Source organism: Phocoena sinus, chromosome 2, assembly GCF_008692025.1.
Source record: "Phocoena sinus isolate mPhoSin1 chromosome 2, mPhoSin1.pri, whole genome shotgun sequence".
NCBI classification, from domain to species: Eukaryota; Metazoa; Chordata; class Mammalia; order Artiodactyla; family Phocoenidae; genus Phocoena; species Phocoena sinus.
In genome coordinates, this window is record NC_045764.1 from 167,906,780 (window position 1) to 167,925,945 (window position 19,166).

Genomic DNA, 19,166 nt, shown 5'->3' on the forward strand with positions numbered 1-19,166 from the left:
GGAGGGGAGACCCGTCTGCATCCACTGGAAGAACTGTCTCATGTTTCTCATCTGGGTGGCTGCAAGCAGAGAAGCTGGGTCTTGGGAGGGAAGTGACTTAAGCCCCCAACTGGGCTCTGGGACTCTGGAAGCCATGAGCCTAGTCCGTGCCCGGGTGACCCTCACGCCATGAGCCTGGGTAGGGGGAAGAGACAAGCATTAGGAGGAACCAAATCAGAGCCACTCAAGCCCACGCTTTGGAAGCAGCTGGACCTGGGTCGAGTCCCGCTTTGCCAAGCCAAGCTTTGTGATCTTGGATGAATCTCTTACCCTCTCTGTGCCAGTATTCCCTCATCGTAAAATGGGGATAGTAATCTCAGCCTTCTCGTTGAGTTAGTGAGGAAAGTGCAGGAGAACAGGAACCCAGAACAACCTGACCGTGGTATAGGCCTTAAAAACGTAATTCGTTTTGATTTCCTAATTCTGGCACATTTTAAATTACTCCATGGAGATCTAAGGGAGTTCTAGAAATCTGTGTTTCAGGAGGAGGGAAGCAGCCCACCTCGGGAAGTAAAATCTCCCTCCAGTCCCCTCCCCACCTTCCCCTCACACAGGTCCTTCTGTAACGCCAGTACCATATCTTGGACCCTTCCCAGGCCTGCATCTTCCACAAGCTCAGAGCAGCCTCTCTACCCCTTGGAGCCCCTGGAGATTTTTAAGGGCAGTGGGTGTGACCCCAGTTCTGGTGTCCTCATCTCCCCATCAAAGCTCCACTGTTTCAGCAGTTTGGATGCCGGTCAATTTCTATGCCATAGAATTTACCAGTGCTGTCCTCTCAGCCTCTAACCTGGCTTCCAAGATACTGTCTGCAGGGAGCCTGGTCAAAGTGGGCGCGGCAGCCTCTGGAGGTGTCTTGGCAGGACTTCTTTGGCTGAGTGTTCCTGGCAGGGACTGGTGGGAGCTGGCTTGGGGGCTAGGGAGGGCACAGGGTCCTGCCCGAGGACCCATGGGAGGGGACAGCATCACCTTCAGTCTCTCTCCCTCCCCTGTCCTTCCCCTTGGGTGTCCGCCCTGGCTTTCTCTCTGAGAGGGGTCAGAGGGAGGCAGGTCCCTGGGCACAGGGGATCTGGGCCCCCTGCCCTCTCCTTCCTAGAGAGGGGGGACCCTGTGGCTGAGGTCCACTCTCTGGCTCTCACTTCCCCGGGATTCACCACCAGAATTCTCCTCCTTTAGGTTTTTACCTAAGCGTCTAACCAGCCTTTCGTAAGTTTGTCCTGATGGATCTCAGATCCAGAGCGTTGGTTTGAACAAAATTCTTCAATTCAGGCCCATTTTCTTCAATTAGCTCTTGAAAGCCCCCTTTCTGACTTTTTTTTATTTATTCTTGCTGTTTATCTTCCCTTTTGCCTGCAATTCCCCCCTCTCATATTAGAAAGTCAGCCTTTCTAACATGTTGAACGTGTATCTGTTTTTCGTATATATTTCTGTAAAATGGGTGTTGCTTTTTGTTTGGATGTGTTTTAATTTACATACAGAAGAGTGTACTGTATATCTCATTTTATTTCTTTTATTCCACACTTGACAGCTATGTTTTTGAGATCCCTCAGGGTCGATAGGTGAGCTTCTAATCCTTGCTTTCAATCGCTGCAAAGTGCTCCCGTGTGCCTCCGCCACCATTCAACTTCCTGCCCCTAGGGTGGACCCCCGGGGTCCTCCCACCTCTGCCAACAGAAACTGTACAGGATGGAATTGGCTGGGGGCTGTGGGCGGTGACACAGCCTCCAACCACTGCCCAACCTCTGACCTCTGACTCCTGTGCCTCACCCTCTGTTCTTAGGGCTCACCCTGTCATCCAACGCTTCCCTGGCTGGGGCCACATCTACCCCGGGATCCTTGCTGGGGACACTGAATGGCTCCTACCTGCTAGGATGCCCTGCTGCGGCCCTGACCGCTTTCCCACTAGGAGATAACTGGCCCTGGGTGATAGATACCCATCCTTGGATGCCTACCCAGCACATGGGAGTATGACAAGAAAGTTAAGACCTGGGCCACAACTGGCAGCCTTCCTCATGGTCAGAAATATGAGGACTCCTCAGCTTACGAGAAACGATTCATAAGATGAAAAGAATCAGAACAGCTGAATTTGATCAAACCCTGTGATATCCTAGTCACTAAGTTTAGCAGTTGACATTTATCAATTCATTTAATTCTCATAACAACCCCAGAGAAAGATGATATTGCCCCTTATTTACAAATGAAGGGAGCGTTGTCCATGGGCCCTGGGCTGGGAGGTGAGGTGGGGTGGGTAGCTGTTCCGGAGCCTGGGACAGGAAGTAGAACAGAAATGCAGGCGCCGGGGCCTGGGAGGAAGGCTCAGGGCAGGGCAGGTTCTGAACAGCCCAGAAGGGCTATGCTCCTCCACCCGGAGATGTCCACTGGGGGAGCCCTGCGGGCAGGCCATCAGACAGCAAGCACCCTTTACCCTGGGCCGTCTGTGTGTTGGGGCCCAGGTGCGCCAAGCTGCTGGCCAGCCTGGCATCATCTCTCCTCCCAAACAATAATGCTGAGCCTCAAATACCCTTTAACTGGGCTCTTGATTCTTGAGTCTCTGGTTCCATACCCCAACCAGGTGGCCCACTGGTCACTTAGGGTTTAGCTTTTATACCCCTTAATCTCTTTAATTCCTTTCCTGCGACCCCAAAGCTCTCTTCTTGGGGAGCTGGCTGAGCTCACTCCTGCACACCTTGCTAGTTTTAGAACTACTGGTCCCCACTGGCCCCAAAGATTGCAGTCCTGGCTGCTATGGCTGCTGCAGACCAAGACCTCTGCCAGGGAGTTCCAGGGACTCTCAGTGTTGGGGAGCCAGGCAACTATGGTCCAGTGTTGTGAGTGGCTCCAGCCACAGGGGATCAAGGATGGTTCTGATTGGGAGGGTCAGGGTCAGCTTTCCAGAGGAAGGGGCAACAGGTGGGGCCTCGGAGAATCAGGAACATTCAATGCGTTCCAGCACTGTTCTCAAGCAGCCTTCAAGCCTTCAGCAGTGCTTGCCCTGATTTCAGCCGGGTCCTGCAAAATGAAACACACCTCTCCACAAGGATTTACTGCTGTCGAAGAGGTTTCCCTGGACGAAAGGAGAAGGTTATATAACGCCCGCCCCAGACACACACTAAGAAAACACCAACCCTATTTCAGATGAACTAACATCCCGGTTCAGAGGGCGTGACACTCACTTCGCCTCTTCCTGCCCCAGTCAAACCACCACGCCCTAAATTACTTTGCCAAGAGTCCCGCATTCACTGTGAAGGGGGCTGCAGCTGCACACCTTCTTTCCCAAATCTGTAAGGTTTTTTTTTTTTTTTTTGACCAAACCTGGCTAGGAAGGCAGAGAGAAAAAAGAACTGTGCTTCCCACAAACAACCCCCAAGCAACCAGTCCGCAGACATTAAAAAACACGCAGCAAAACCCCTGTCCGATGGTTGGATTTTTCTGGAACAAGGCCCTCAAACCCCGTCTCCAGATTACTCTAGGCCAACGCATGCAGGTCCACTCAGGACAGGTCACCCGCGTACCCAGCAGCCCTTGCCAAGCTCAGGGCTGTGGCTCACCTTCTCAGGAAGAAGCAGGCAGGGGTCCTTCCTTCCTGTGTCTCCCAGCCTGGGGAAGCCCCCCCCATAGGTGGGCTGTGGGCTCAGGGAGTGGAGGGGCAGCCAGTGTGGATCCACTCACAGAACGTTCTTTCGGTTTCCAGCCAAGGCTGCTGCAGCTGTGGCGGGAGGAGGTAAGTCTCTGCCGCGGAAACCTGCGCCTCGTTCATCCCCAGGCCCTGGGGCTTGGGGAGCCGCTGGCCTTGCACCTGCCCCAGGCTTCCTGTGCGTTGTAGCGGAGGAGGCGCTACAGTGAGGAAATGGCGAGCTTCCGTGTAGCATAGAGGCAGCCCCAGCAGGGGCCCAACCTCCTTGCCGAGCCCCCGCCCCGTGGCTTTGAACTCCTCTGGGTTCAGCTTTCCTCATGAAAATCAGGCCAAGGCTGCCCATTCAGGGTTATTGTGAGGGTTACGTAGGATGAGACACGCGCACAGTCTGGACCCAGGAGGTGTGTTAAGGAGAAGCCACTGGCTCAGCGACTCTGGCTTCCAGTTGCTCTGCGGTGATGCCGTGGAGACCCAGAGTTGGGATCCAAGCCGGGCTCAGAACGTGCTCCTTGCTTTATGCTGGGCCCTGGGTAAGATTTGCTTGTATTAAAGATGTCCTCAGCGAAGACAAGAAGCTTGCAAACCTCCGCCCCGCCCCCAACTCAGTTCCAGGATTTTACTAAGGCAGAAACTGAGGCCTTTCCCGAGGAAGGCCCTGCTGCGGATCAGAGGCCTGACCCCGGTGACCCCGGTGACCCCGGTGACCCCGCGGCCCTCCCCTCCGCTTTCCCCACCAGCTGTGCTGTCCTCGACTCCTGACTGCGGGCCGGGCCTGGAATCTCTCCCAAGCTCAGGCTTTACCCCTTCTCCGGGCACCCTGAAGTCCCCCAAGCTTGATGTGCTCTGCGTGTGAGATGTGGCAGCGTGTCCATCTCCCCCTCAACCCAGCTCCTTGCCCCCTACAGCCCTGGCCGTGGGGGCTGTGCCCGTGGTGCTGGGCGCCGCGGGCTTCACCAGGGCAGGAATCACAGCCTCCTCCTTAGCGGCCAAGATGATGTCAGCGGCCGCCATGGCCAATGGGGGTGGAGTTGCCGCCGGCAGCCCGGTGGCCACTCTCCAGTCTGTGGGTAAGTGTCCCCGATGGGGCTTGCTGTGGAAGGTGAGGGAGGACAAGAGCTTCAGAGCATCCAGCCCTGACCTTAGCCCTGGTGAGCCCAAGTCTGCCTGTGCCTTAGTCTCACCCTCCGTGGTCATTCTCTCTCTGGGTCTCTGACGCAGGTGCGTTGCGGGAGGAAGGTGCTCTGGCCTAGGGTGTGCTCGGCTCAGGCTGATGTAGGGCGCGGCTGGATAGCCATTGCGCATGCGCTAAGTATGCCGCTAGGGCGCATGCACGTAATATGCTAATCAGGTTTTGAAGCAGTGGCCTATCCAAAGTCCGGCTTGCGAAATGCGATAACCATACGGACGAATCAGGGACTTACACGAGTCCTTAAGCCCTTATATAAGCAGACAGGCTCGAGTGTACGGGGTCTTCCTTCCATCCGCCCGAAACCAAGCTGTACTCCAATAAAGTGTGATGCGAGAAGAATCTAGCGTGTGGTGATTCGTCATTCTGGTGGTCAGAAGCGGCTCGCCGCAGGCTGACTCTGCCCAAAGCAGACTTTCTGAGTTAGCTGGGGCGTCTCTGTCCCACCTGGGGTTCAGCCTTCTTTCCCAGAGAGAGAGGCAGCTCCCTGCTCTCGGTTTCACCACCGGAGTTCATGCCTTTGGGTACCTGCTTGCAGAAGCCTTGCCCAAACAGAGATCCTTGGGGGTTGGGGAAACAGAGAAGGATTCTGGGTGGGATTTCTGGGCCTGAGGCCCTCCTGACAGGCCCTGGAGTCTCAGACCCTATGGTTCTGCCCCACAAGCTGCCCCAGCCTGCCCGTCCCATTCTACTCACCCTCTGCTTCTCCCCCAGGATCAGGTGGACTCTCCCTGTCATCCAAAGTCCTCCTGGGATCCACTGGGTTTGCCCTTGTGTCCCTCGTGGTGGGCTTGTGACAGCTCCCTGTCACTCCCTTTGCAGAGAAGAGGACCAGGTAGTGCCCTGCTCGCCAGCCTGATGCAGGAAGGGACCAAACGCTGCACCCCCAGAGGAAAATAAGAAATAAAAACGAGTTGTTGCAACCCCTCCGGATCCCTTCCTTCTTGTTTGCCTGAAGTCGGGGTGGGGGAAGGCTCACTTCTCTTAGAGCGACATGGTGTCGGGGTGTCCAGAGATGGACTGAGTCAAACGGTGAAGCCTGGAACCTGCCCTTGCCCAGCTTCTGACTCTGTGTGTGACCCCGGGTGGGTCACCTCTGCTCTGGGCCTGCATTCGGCCCTCTCTATATGGGGAGTTGGTCTGAAAGACCTCAAAGGTCCCAGCCAGGGTGGGTGTCCTGGCTCAGTTCCTGTGCAGAGTCAGGAATGGAAGGGGAGAGAGCATCCCGTTGGGGCCTCATTTGCACGCACCCCACTCCTGCCCTCTGCATACGCAATGGCTACTTCCTAAGTGGCCTGGCTGAGGCTCAGAAAGCAACGGCCCCAGGACGTCACTGTTTCCTCCCAAAGTCAAAGTCCAGCGCCCTGGCCTTTTTCCCCCAACAGCTAGAAAGAAAATCTAGTTTGTCAAGGGCTCTGATCTTTCTGCTTCAGGACCGTGGTCCCTAAATATCCTTCTCCCCCCAGTACAAGGTCTTGTAGAAACTTCTCATCACCAGGATGGGATCTATCCCAGAACATCAGAAAATTCGCTTACATGTTGATTCACTCCTCCTTTCCACAAACTCTTTGAGCGTGTGCTGTGGGTCAGGCACTGGGCTGTGTGCCAGGGAACTTGGCCTTTCCTAGGTAGCACTCTTGGTCTGCTGCGTGGGTGGACCAACAGGCAGACAGCCATTGATGTTGCCCTCTGATGACACCAGAGGCCAGCCCAGGGCTTTGGGGGTGCCCAGAGGGAAGGCACATAGCAGCAGTGTCTTAGTCCGTTCAGGCTGCTCTAACAAAAATGCCTTAAAATGGGTGGCTTATAAACAACAGAAATTTATTCCTCACAGTATTGGAGGCTGAGAAGTCAAGAGATCAAGGCTGCAGCACATTTAGCTTCCTAGGTGGCTGTCTTTTCACTGTGTCCTCACATGATGGAAGGGGAAAGAGAGCTCTTTGTGGCCTCTATTAGAAGGACACTAATCCCATTCATGAGGGCTCCACCCTCATGATCTAAGCACCTCCCAGTGTTTCCTCCTCCTTATACCAACACCTTGGGGGTTAATATTTCAACTTCTGAATTCTGGGGGGACACAGACATTCAGACCATAGCAAGCATATTGGGGAAGGAGAGCTTGGATTCTATCCTGAGGGTTTTGGAGAAACACTGAAGGGTTTTCAACATGACCGTGACCCTACCACAGATCCTATTTTGCATGAAGGGGGACCCCTTCCAGGTCCCGAGAGTGGGCTCTTGTCTAACACTTGGAAATGAATTGTCCAAGGAGACACACGTGCTGACAAAGCAAGAGACTTGATTGGGAAGGGGCACCCGGGTGGAGAGCAACAGGGTAAGGGAACCCAGGAGAACTGCTCTGCCACGTGGCTCGCAGTCTCAGGTTTTATGGTAATGGAGTTAGCTTCTGGATTGTCTCTGGCCAATCATTCTGACTCAGGGTCCTTCCTGGTGGTGTGCGCATTGCTCAGCCAAGATGGATTCCAGTGAGAAGGATTCTGGGAGGTTGGCAGGACACATGGACGGGCGAATCCTCTCTCCTTTTGACCTTTCCTGAATTCTTCTGGTTAGTGATATCTTGTTAGTTCTGTGTCCTTACCAGGACCTCCTGTTGTAAGATAACTCGTGCAAATGGCTACTATCTTGCCTGGCCAGGGTGGGCAGTTTTGGTCCGTGGTTCCCCTAACACTACACCCCTGCACACCCTGTCCTAGATGCCATCAGCAGCCTGGCAGGATCTCAGTTCCCAACAAGAACCCAACTTGTGAGTCTGGTTTTATGGACCTTTCAAAAGTTAACTCATCCGTGTGCTCAAGGGGCTCCTGGCGAGATCAGTGAAGCAGCGTTGTACCCAACCATAGGAGTTAACTCCTTAGGGTGGTAATTCATTCAACGCTTAATTCTTTTTCTTTCCCCCATTTTTTTGATGTCTTGGAGAATCTAAGAAAAGCTGTGAACATTTCCCCCCAAAATGCACACATTCCCGAAATAATGCTCTAACTTCAAGTCCTTCATTAGAGCCTCCGAAGGTCCTCCTGGCGCTAAGGGCAAATGCCCCCGCCTTAACTACAAGTCCGAGTCTCCCACAAGAAGGGCACTTGCTCTGATTTGGATCTGGAAGGATGGAGACCACCTTCCTGGAAGGTCAAGACCATCTGAACTTCTGACTGACAGCTATCAGATGATAAAAGCGTGTTATTTTAAGCTGCTAATTGTGTGGTAATTTATTACACAGGACTGGAAACTAATACAGCTTTGATTCCCCCTCTCTCTCTACCCAGCTGAGGTTGTTCACTCAGGAGCTGGCCGAACATACTCTGGCCACCCCAGGATTCCTGAAACTTCTGGCTTCAGCTGGCTCCCACTCTGCCCCTGTGGATCCAGGGGTCCCTGCCTGCTCTCAGGAGTCCCCAGTGTCAGAAGCCAGGCACATCCACTGATTGCCATGTTCCGGCACACAGGGGCCCAGTGTGCTGCAGGGCAGCGAAACAGGAGGGAAGGGGACAGGGCACAACGTTTAAAAGAATGACACAGCCATGGAGGATACAACACAAACTGGTTAGGACCTACTGTTTTGCTGAGAGACTTACACTCAGGTTTCAGGTTCGGAGGATTGTTGGCAAAATAACCACTCTACACTTAATTAAGTAAGAGATAAGAAAGTCTATTAGGTTAGTTATAAATCGTAGCATGAAGATAAGCAAAATAGTAAGAAATAAATGTATTTACAATCACCAAATTGGGGAAATAGCTACATCTAGATCCAAGCAAGGCTGGGAAGTCCCTTGAATAACAATCCGGAGTCCCGATTGGAAGTAGTAAGTTACAGCATAAGGACAAGCAACATAGCAAGAAATAAATGTATATACATCACCAAAGTGGGGAAACACCTACATCCAGCTCCAAGCAACACTGGGAAGTCCCTGGAACAGCGATCTGGAGTCCCAGCTGGAAGGTCCCGAGCAGTGCATCCACCCCATGGGTGAGGCTTCAGAGTACTGCTCAAAGGAATCCTGTACTTTTTTTTTTCTTTCTTAAATAAATTTATTTATTTATTTTTGGCTGCATTGGGTCTTTGTTGCTGCGCACAGGCTTTCTCTAGTTGCAATGAGCAGGGGCTATACTTCCTTGTGGTGCATGGGCTTCCCATTGCGGTGGCTTCTCTTATTGCAGAGCATGGGCTCTAAGCACACAGGCTTCAGTAATTGTGGCACGTGGGCTCAGTAGTTGTGGCTCGCTGGCTCTAGAGCTCAGGCTCAGTAGTTGTGGCACATGGGCTTAGTTGCTCCGTGGCATGTGGGATCTTCCCGGACCAGGGCTCGAACCCGTGTCCGCTGCATTGGCAGGTGGATTCTTAACCACTGCACCACCAGGGAAGCCCAGGAGTCCTGCTTTTAATGCCAAGCTGCAAGCTGATAATCACCAGCTTATGTGCAAATATGCAGCTCTGGCTATTATCAGAAATGTTTTGCTCTCTAGTCGTAAGTCTCAGAATGTTCACTGATCCTTGGGAACTGGCCAGATTCCCTAGGCCGAGGGAGCTTCGTGACTTACTCCCTTCCTTATCTGTTGGTTCTGAAGACTTGTTAGCGCCGTTTCTGTTGACCTGCACGTAGTCCAGCAGTTCGGCATGTAGTTCCTTTCAGGGTCTTCTTTTAGTCAAAGGCCTATTAGGGCCTCTGAAGCCTGAACAAGCCTGTTAACTTCCCCAACACCTAATAGGTCCAAAAGGGTGGAAGGTTCGACTTCCAGTAGACCTTGAGCCTCATTATATGCTCACTGTGATGCACCAGCATGCTAAGTGACACACGTACAGGCACCATGACAGTTCTGAGGCCATTAAAGGGCAAATACCGGGCAGTGGCCAAAATAGGTGGAATAATCCTCAAAATAGTTGGAATACCGTTGGAGCGATCCTCCCACTCATTAGCCTATGAAATTACCCAGCCCATAAAAACTAACCACCCCGTATTTCAGGGCCTGTCGCCTTCTGAGACGGCCCACACTCTGTCTCTGGAGTGTGCTTCTCCCAGGGCTGCTCTTGCCTTTTGAGACAGACCGCATTCTGTCTATGCAAAGTGTCTCTCTCTAAATAAATCCACTTCTTGCCTATCACTTTGCCTCTCGCTGAATTCCTTCTGTGCTGAAACATAAAGGACCCCAGCTTCATTAAGTCCTGAGACCAGGTGTGCGATCTTAATTAAGATCGTGTGGGTTAGAGTCCCAGCCCGTGGGTTCAAGGCCCAATCTCAGTTGTAGCTGGATTTGAGTCCCACCTGAGTTGTGCAGTTTCAGTAGGACACGGGGAGGCACAGGCAAATTCTCATTGTTCGGAATCTAGGATAGATTCCTGTCTTCATCAGAGTGGCAGAGGCTGCTAGCAGTCACCCGATGCCTACCCTTTCCTTCTGGTGCATATGAAGAGAGCCCTGATTTTTGGCCAGGTGCATGATTCCCAGCCAAGGATTGCATTCCCAGTCCTCTTGCGGGAAGGTGTGCTCACCAGACTGGGTTCTGGCCAGTGGGATGTGAGTGGAACTGAAGTATGCAACGCTCTGGGTATGCACTTAAGGGGAGTGGGTGAGTCCGCCTTGCCCCTTGGCCCTTTCCCATGGGCTCTGCTGCAGGTGGGGGAGTGACCATCTTCCACCCTACAGATGACAGCAGCACCTTAAGGAAGCAGAGCAACAAGACTGCAGGAGCCTGGGCCTCCCTGAGCAGAGCCACCCCTCCAGCTGAGACACTTACACAACCAAGTAACAGAGGAAGAAACTTCTCTTGTTTAAGCCAAGAGGGCGTCTTTTACAACAAGCAAACGTAGATTTTCATGAACATGGGGGGATCTTTTGATTGCAAGCAACAGAAGAATCAATCCAACAAAGAGAGTTGCTTTTACCTGTTCCTTCTCAAAATCCCACTAAAATAACAGTAAAGGACTAAAGAAAGGCTTAAACCCACATCAACAAAGAGACAGGAAGAGAAGATGAGAGTAACACAATTTAGAAGCCAGAAATCACCTGGACACGGGGTTCCACTTAGCAGTCCCAAGAAAGCTGAATCTTAAGGTGTCAGTGGGGAAGGGGAGAAAGAGGCAACTTTGCCCTTAGGACCACCAGAACCTTGGCCATTGGAGTGGCTACTGGAGGTTGGCATTAAGGTGGACTGGCAGCAAGAGGGCTGGCTGGATGTCTGTTTAGGAAGCAGGCAGACCCCCAGGCACCTGGAGGTTTACTTTTGGTGAGGTTGGGTCTCTGGGCCAGGAGGCACCAGGAGCCAGGAGCTGCACAGTAAGAACGACAGTCTCCGTACAAGCGCTGAGACCCTCAGTCTTCTTCACTGATAGGCACCAGGACGCTGCAGCCAGGTTATAACATCCAAAACAGAAGGAGGAAGATTCTTCTTGGGAATCTTACCAGCCCAAGAAAAGAAATGTTCGTAGTCTGATACCTGGGAAGGGGATGCCCGATGAAAGCTTCATCCAGACCACATACGGCCCCGAAGTTGACAAGAGCCACTCCTGCGGCAGAGCCTGTCATGGGACATCTGTGAAGACCTCAGACATAAATGGGAAGCAGACTAACGCCCCGCGTCTCTGGCCCTCTCCTGCCTTTCACCCTCGGCCCTGGGGCACTCACCCTCTGACAGAAGTGCAGCTTCACCACTGGCTTATCAACCCCCTGAAAGACTCGAGGGACCAAGGGGGCCGCATGGCTGGTCTGAGACTGTGGAAAACAGAGGTGGGGGGAGTGCAGCGGGCCCAGGAGGGATGCAGACCAAGGTGTCAGGACATCCATGGCACCTGGGCTGGGGGAGGGAGGAAAGGGCTTCTGTTTCCTAGGAGCCCCACCGTCTGTCCTCCTGAGTCCCCACAGCAACTTCCGGGACACCTTTGGGGCACCCTAAATACCCACAGAGCAATTCTGAATGCCCTGGGACAGGAGGATCAAAGTAAATAACATTAAAAATATATTTACTCTTGTTAAGACACTCACCACATAAAATCCACACACTATTTCAAGAAAGGCAACACTGCTGCCCCTCTTTTCATAGACATTGTTGAAAGAACCTATAAGAGATGATCCAAAGTCCCTAACCCCTGCTGCTATTGAAGACGGGCGTCTTTCCATAACTCGCATTTACTTTGCGGGTTATTTCCAGGAGGTTTGGAGTCTTCACCTGGCTTGCTGCCCACCAGCTCTGTCCCAGCTGCCTTCTCAAGCAGTCGGCCTGTGTTCGGGAAGATAAAATAATTTTCATAATGAATCAATTTCAAATTGATGAGATTTGGGGTGGGGGATAGAGTAGTTCAACAATTACAACTCTTGTCCAGCCAGCCCTGGCCAGACTCTCCTGAATGTTGTTGCAGCAGAAATAGAAAAGAGGCTTTTCTGACAAGGAAAATAAGTAAACAGTGAACAGGCTTGAGAAACAGCATAAACAGGCCTGAAAGGGTTAAGCAATCTTGGTTATTCTTTAGCTGTTACTACTAACACACACTTGTAAGCTACACGTGTCCTTCCTTCACAAAGCTGATTACTCTCTGACTCCATACGAATTACCCTTTGCACGTGGCATTTCTTCTCCCCCTACACTCCCTCAAAGCACTCTTCATTTCAGAAAGAAGGTCATGGGGCTTCCCTGGTGGCGCAGTGGTTAAGAATTCCCCTGCCAATGCAGGGGACATGGGTTAGAGCCCTGGTCCGGGAAGATCCCACATGCTGCAGAGCAACTAAGCCCGTGCACCACGGCTACCGAGCCTGTGCGCTAGAGCCCGTGAGCCACAGCTACTGAAGCCCGCGTGCCTAGAGCCCGTGCTCTGCAACAAGAGAAGCCAGAGCAATGAGAAGCCAGCACACCGCAACAAAGAGTAGCCCGCGCTCGCCACAACTAAAGAAAGCCCACATGCAGCAACAAAGACCCAGCACAGCCAAAAATAAATAAATAAATTTATTTAAAGAAAAAAGAAAGAAAGAAGGTCGGGGCCGATAACTTCAGGGACACCAGACCCGGTTGCTGAGCTGACACCAGCTTTGGCCATGAATTTGCAGAAGAAAAGGAATGCAAGACCTTCATTACTTTGAGCCTTATCACCTACCCCAGACCACAAACCCTGGGCTATATAACCTTTCCCTATTCCCCAGGGAACGGGGCACAGTTCTTGAGGTGCTAGCCTGTTATGTTACCCCCTTTGCCAGGCAACGATTAAAGCCATTTTCCTCATTCCTCCAAAACTCTGTCTCCGTATTTCTTTTCAGCGTCCTGCACAGAGAGTCAATATTTTTTGGCATCAGTGTCTTTGGTAACAGGGATTTTCCAGCAGAAAAGGAAACTAAGAAGGAACATTTTTCAAACTGAAATTGTGCCGGGCTTTCCCTGACAAATTGCAGAGACTTAGGGATTGTCCACTGGTTTGAGTGATCTCCCTCAAGGCCCTTGGCTTGTGGCTTTGTGCAGGGTAGGCCAGCTGGGGACCAGCCCCAAAGCTGAGCTGTGTTCCCTGCTGGGATTCCAACAGATCTGGGCCCATCTGGGGTCCTGACCTGGTGGGTCACCATGAGACAGACTGTGGAGCCTCCTGTGTGTGCCTCGTCCTGATGGAAGGAGATGGGTGAAGCCTGAAAATAGGCGGGTTTCAGGTATAATCTGAGAGCGCTGTGGCTGTCTGGGGTCAGACCCCTGGGCTCCTGAGTGGGGCCTGAGCAGAAGGCAGGAAGCTGTCTTAGGCTGAGACCCCAAGACAAGGATGTGAGCGCAAGTAGTTAATTTGGGAGGTGACCCCAGAGAGCACCAACAGGGAAATGGGGGGTGACAGGGACAGACAGGCAGCTGAGAAATGGCCCATTAGTAAGTTTGCACTGGGGGAAACTGAGGCTGACTCCTGCTGCAGACCTCTGGGGGGGGGTTTATCCCCCAACTAAAATCCATCACTGGCTGAGGGCTATTCTGGGGGGGACCAACACCTGACACCTCCAGCCAGCCTTGTAGGCCTCAGGGGTGGGGCCTGGCAGTGGGAACAGCAGGCAGACACTGGGAGACGACACATGGCCGGGGGACACGGGCTAGGCTCCGACAGTGTCTGTTGCCCAAGTTCAGTAGAGACAGAGGTGAACAGTATTTACGCCAGGACCTGCACATGGGAGGTCGATCTTATCAGGAGTTCATCTGGGTTTGGACATCGTTGTTGCTATGGCTGCTGTCTGTGATCCACCAGCTTCAAATTAGGGTCCCCTGGGCTTGCGGTGGAGGCTGATTTTTCTCAGTGTCTGCTCAACCCTTGGCTAAAGGCTTCCGTTTGGTCTGTGCATCTTGGAGAGGGTCTCTGCACGCCTGCTCCACCCACAGTGTAAACATCTGTTGCTTGTCACTAGCTAGCCTGGCGGCAAGGGCAAAAGGGTTCTCTGTGGTCCCACCCGGCCTCAGTCTGCGCAGGCGCTGTAGGCCTGGGCCTGGGGGCGGGATTTTCTCAGAAGTGTTCCCCTCCCCCTGCTTCCCTAGTAGTGGACTGATCCTTACTGTGTGAGCCCCGGAAAATTTAACACCCCAAATTCAGAGGTAGAGGTTTTTTTCCCTTTTTCTTTCCCATCTACACTGATCTTCACGTGTGCTCTGCGGGCTGCAGCGTTTACTGCCCTTCCCCCAACAGCAGGAGGCTTCTGTTCCCTAGGGGGTGGGGCTGCAGCTCCCCTCCGCCAGTCTTGCCTCAGTGAGGGAAGTTTCTCCTGACTCCAGTCTTCCTCAGGAGCACCCAGAGGGTCCTTGGAGAAAAACCTTAAGGTTGGCTTGAAGCATCCATCCTTGTGACTGTAGCTCCCAGAGTTCCCTGCACTCATGGTAGCCCATCCTTGCCCTTGAGCGATCAGTTAAGGTTTTTAGCTGAACTTGCACTGCCTGCTCTGGCCGCACCTCCCTCCTGTGCTCTGCCCCAGGTGGCTCAGTGCTCTCCTTGGAGGCACCTGACTTCCCTGAGAATTCAGGCTATCTGGTGGCCCTGCCTCTTCAGTTCTCTTAGGGGTTCAAGGAAAGTTACGCTTTTGTAGGTTTTCCGGCTTTTTCTTATTGTCGGGTGGGAGTAATGCTCTCTCCAGCTTCCTGTATCCTAAGCAGCTCTTCCTTCTTGATAGGTCGGCAAGTGGCCCACAGAATGCCGCGCCTGCACGCCGGATGCCTCCTCAAGACTATCTCTTGGGGGTGTAAGCAGAAGTGTTAGAACTGATATCTCATCCTTTAGAAAGACTCCAGAAAATGAGGCCACTCTGGAAGGAAGTGAGACCTCACTCTGTAGGTGAATGGAGTCTTAGGGGACACCAGGAACGCCTGTCGGCCTCGAAGGCACTGGTGAATGCCAGTTGCCTTTCGATTTTCCAGACACAGCGTAGTGACCATTCCTGATTCCATCTCCTCCTCTCGAGGTGCCCAGAGCCCCACTGTAACACTGGCACACTGTCCTGTCCTTGCCCTGGTGGTCTGCAGGTCAGCCTCCCCACAGCACTTTGAATAGGGTCCTGCTCACCTCTGGATGTCTGGTGCCCATTAATGAGGAAGGGCAGAGGGCTCTGGGGTCAGTGGCTCGATATGCATCTTGGCTACCCCTCACCTCTGCCTCCCTAGGAAGCTTTGTCGACCCCATCATTGAGTGAGGGGTAAACTGAGACCCACCAATGGTGCACAAATGGCCCTGGGTTATACAGCCCATCCCCTGTAGGATGGGGACCAACCAGAGCCTCTTGCCAAGTGATTCTGTGTTTGATCAGCCTGCCACCTCCCTCTGCCCCTCTACCACAAGGCAGGTTGGGAGGATGGGGAGAACTGGAAACTTCCAATTCACAACTCACAACCCCCCAGGGCTGCAAGGAACAAAGACAGGAAGGTGCACCTGCAGATGATCTTTATTTCTCATGCTTCTCTGAACCGAGTGGGAGTTTTGGAGGTTCGACTTGGGGTACGTTTTCTCCTGGCTGGTCCCCTTCAGCTCTGGGTCCACCTGGAGGACAGGAAGAAGGTGCCTTTTTTGCACCTCCAAGCAAAGCCCCAAAAGCTGATCCAACGGAGCCCAGGAGGATGTTGGATGATGTGGAGAGTCCAGCTGCCCCTGCGGGAGACAGAGGGTGAGCACAGGAAGGGTGTAGTGGCCAGTGGCTGGGGCCCCTCAGGAGGCCTGAGGCCCAGAGATCCCACCTGGATGCCTCCCCTGGGTCCTGAATCCCCCAGGGCTCTGCTTTGGACAGAGGGAGGGGGTGAATTCATGGGAAGTGAGAGACAGAGGGAGAGTCAACCACAGACCCCAAGAGCTACAGGTCCCACTGAGGCCTAGAGAGGGGAGGGGACCTACTTAGGTCACCCAGGTGTCAGATTTGGGTAGGGCTAGACTCAGAGCCCAGCTATCACATATCCTGGGCTCCTTCCCTCCTTCTCTTTTCCAGAACACCCTCACCGCTCCGCTTCCCTCCTGCCCCCAAACCTCACCCAGGACTCAGGGAGGACAGTGCGGGAGAGTCAAAGGACCAGGGACATTGATGCCCACGAAGCTGGAGAGAGCAGACAGGCCCTCCCTCCGGCTTAGCCGCTGGGCTGAATCCCGTGCTGGTGCTGGTGTGTCACACCCTCCCCGCTTCCTCCCTCCCGGACACTTACCCACGGACTGGAGAGTGGCCACCAGGCTGCCGGCGGCAACTCCGCCCCCATTGGCCATGGCGGCCGCTGACATCATCTTGGCCGCTAAGGAGGAGGCTGCGATTCCTGCCCCGGTGAAGCCCACGGCGCCCAGCACCACGGGCACAGCCCCCACGGCCAGGGCTGTATGGGGAGAGGAGCTGGGTCGGGGCGTGGGCTCAGGGGAGGGGACTCCCTTAGGAATTCCTTGACAGTTTCTGGGGACTGTCTGCTCGGAGCAGACGGGAGGCAGCCGCTTGGAGAGGGGACCCAAGGTAAAGAAGATGGGGTTGTGGAGCCAGCTTGGGACAGTAGGTTAGAGTAGGCCCCTGGTTGGGTCTCTAACTTGCTGGGTGACTACGGGGAAGTCACTACCCCACCATGGGCTTCAGGTTTGTGTCTGTGTAAATGTAGAGGTGAAATAAACCAATAAACCACTGCTGTTTTTAGCAGCAAAACCCCGTTTCAAATGAAATCTTCTCTACATGCTCATTACATATAAGGACTAGAGTTGCAGCTACGTCGGGGATCGCGGTGACCTTTTCCGAGCGAGTATGGCTCTCGGCCCCTAAGATTCACCCGCGTGGCTCCGGGAGCGGAGGGGGGCTGGCGGACCAGCTCTCACACGCCCGGCAGCGCCACCTCTCTAAGGCCTCCCTCCCATCCTGGGACCCAGGCCAGCTGAAGGCCTGGCGATGTGGGGATCCAGGAAAGTCACCTCCTCCTATCGCAGCAGCAGCTACCCGTTCTTGAGAGAGAGAGAGAGAGAGAGAGAGAGAGAGAGAGAGAGAGAGAGAGAGTTGATTGAGGGAGTGAGGGAAAGAAGCGAGTCCCCTGGCCCTCCGTGGGTTGGGGTCTGGGAGGCCCGCCCGCCCCCTGCCCAGGCCACCAGCCTGATGGGGAAGAGAAACTTACTTATCATGGTGACGCCCTCCTCGCAGCAGCTGAGCTCAGGAAATGACTAAGCTGCACGAGATGCTGTTATTTCCTGGAGAACCACTAGGGACGCGGTCGGCCCCTCGCAGCATCTCGACCCCAGCAAAACGCAGGAACGCACATTCTGCGCGCCTGCTCGCCTGCCCCCCATCCCGCTTCCCACCGCTACTCGCCGGTCTTACCCGCCTCCCACCTTCATCCCCCTAGTCCTTCTCCTCCCGGCGCCGCCTCTGCTGGCTCCCCCCGGGTGGTCCTCTCTTGTTTGGCGGCTCCACCGAAAGGAAAAGAGCCCTCAAGCACCTGAAAGCCGTTGCAAGCGGACCGGGGTTCCAAGTTGTAACATTTTGCCCCCTGATGACAGAAGAGTTGTTCGCCACAAAGCAAAGAAAAACAAAACAAAAAACAGAACGTAAGGAGAAAATTTAATTTCACTTCCAGAGGGAGACAGTGGTAGATTTTGGTGCATTTCCAGGCTATTTCGCTAGGACCGCCCCATCTCCGTCACTCTCTGAATGTGTAACCTCACCTCCAAGTTCCAATCACACTTGTACACTACCTTGTAAATTACTCATTTTATTTAATCGGCCGTTTTTCTTTCCCCAGGCTGTTTAATATCTTCAACAGGATTTTTTTTAAGTTAAATTTATTGAGATATAATTTACACAGAGAAAAACTCAACTTTTTTTTGGCCGCCCTGCTTTCCCTGGACCAGGGATGGAGCCCATACCCCCTGCAATGGAAGGGTGGAGTCTTAACCATTGGACCGCCAGGGAAGTCCCAAAGCTCAACTTTTGAGTGTACTTTTCTAGGAGTTTGGACAAACTTTCACAGGCGTGAAACACCGGCTCAGATACAGAACGTTTTCATCACCCATCTCCCCCATCCCCCAATTCTCTCATGCTCCTTCCTCATCAATCCCTCCCTAAGCTCCGGCCGTAGCGGCCTATGATCAGTTTTTCGTCCCTAAACATTTGCCTTTTTGTATAATTTCAACACGATTTTTGCTTGTCATCAAACATTCTGTCCTGGGGATAAACTATAGTTCAATGTATCAGTCCGCGCCTCCCCCCCACCCCCGCCCGCCCCCAGCCTTTTTGTTTTGGCTTTGCAGCGCAGCATGTGGGATCTTAGTTCCCCTACCAGGGATCCAACTGGTGCCCCCTGCCTTGGAAGTGCCAGGTCTTAACCACTGGACCACCAGGGAAGACCCCCTTTTTAAGGATTTAAATTCTTATTTTTCCTCTATAAGTTATCCTGGCTTGAAGTGCTTACATCATGGTTCACAAGTATTTTCTGATAATATAGTCCTAGAGGAAGAATTGCTGGGTCAGAAACTGTACATTTCTTATGGCACTTGATACTTTATTGTTAGGTTGTCCTCCAAAAATATTGCATCAGTTTACACTCCCCCCAAAAGTATGAGAGAGGATCTATTTTTCTCTACTCCTAACCAACAATTAGCTTTGTCATTAAAATAAAAAAGACCTTTGCTGATGAAAGGTGAAAGATGATGACACTTTAATTTACATTTCTTTTTTACTTCTAATCAAGCTAAACCATTTTTAAGTTACTTAGGCTTATGCGGTCTTATTTTGTGAATTATCTTCTAGTATTCTTTCTTCCATTGAAGTGTTACTTTTTTTCCTTACAGATATATAGGAATTTATTTATATTTAACTATTTTATAGTTAAATATTTAACTATTTTAATCCTTTCTCATAGATG

At 52.7% G+C, this 19,166-nt stretch overlaps 2 protein-coding genes across 2 annotated transcripts; one reads left to right on the forward strand and one right to left on the reverse strand.

Annotated features, from left to right (window-relative positions):
• Positions 1 to 769: 769 nt before the first annotated feature.
• Positions 770 to 5,653, forward strand: LOC116748659 (mRNA decay activator protein ZFP36L3-like). The gene is made up of 5 exons (XM_032621759.1): positions 770 to 914; positions 1,817 to 1,942; positions 3,725 to 3,757; positions 4,576 to 4,737; positions 5,571 to 5,653. The coding sequence occupies exons 1-5, from the start codon at positions 770 to 772 to the stop codon at positions 5,651 to 5,653; spliced, it is 549 nt and encodes a 182-aa protein (XP_032477650.1).
• Positions 5,654 to 8,504: 2,851 nt separating this feature from the next.
• Positions 8,505 to 17,584, reverse strand: LOC116749700. Its single transcript, XM_032624362.1, is given in 7 exon segments — positions 8,505 to 11,655; positions 11,951 to 12,083; positions 15,730 to 15,843; positions 15,845 to 15,945; positions 16,488 to 16,649; positions 17,224 to 17,253; positions 17,421 to 17,584. Coding segments are annotated over 7 exon segments (792 nt in total). The 5' UTR covers positions 17,428 to 17,584; the 3' UTR covers positions 8,505 to 11,410.
• Between the last annotated feature and the right edge of the window lie 1,582 nt (positions 17,585 to 19,166).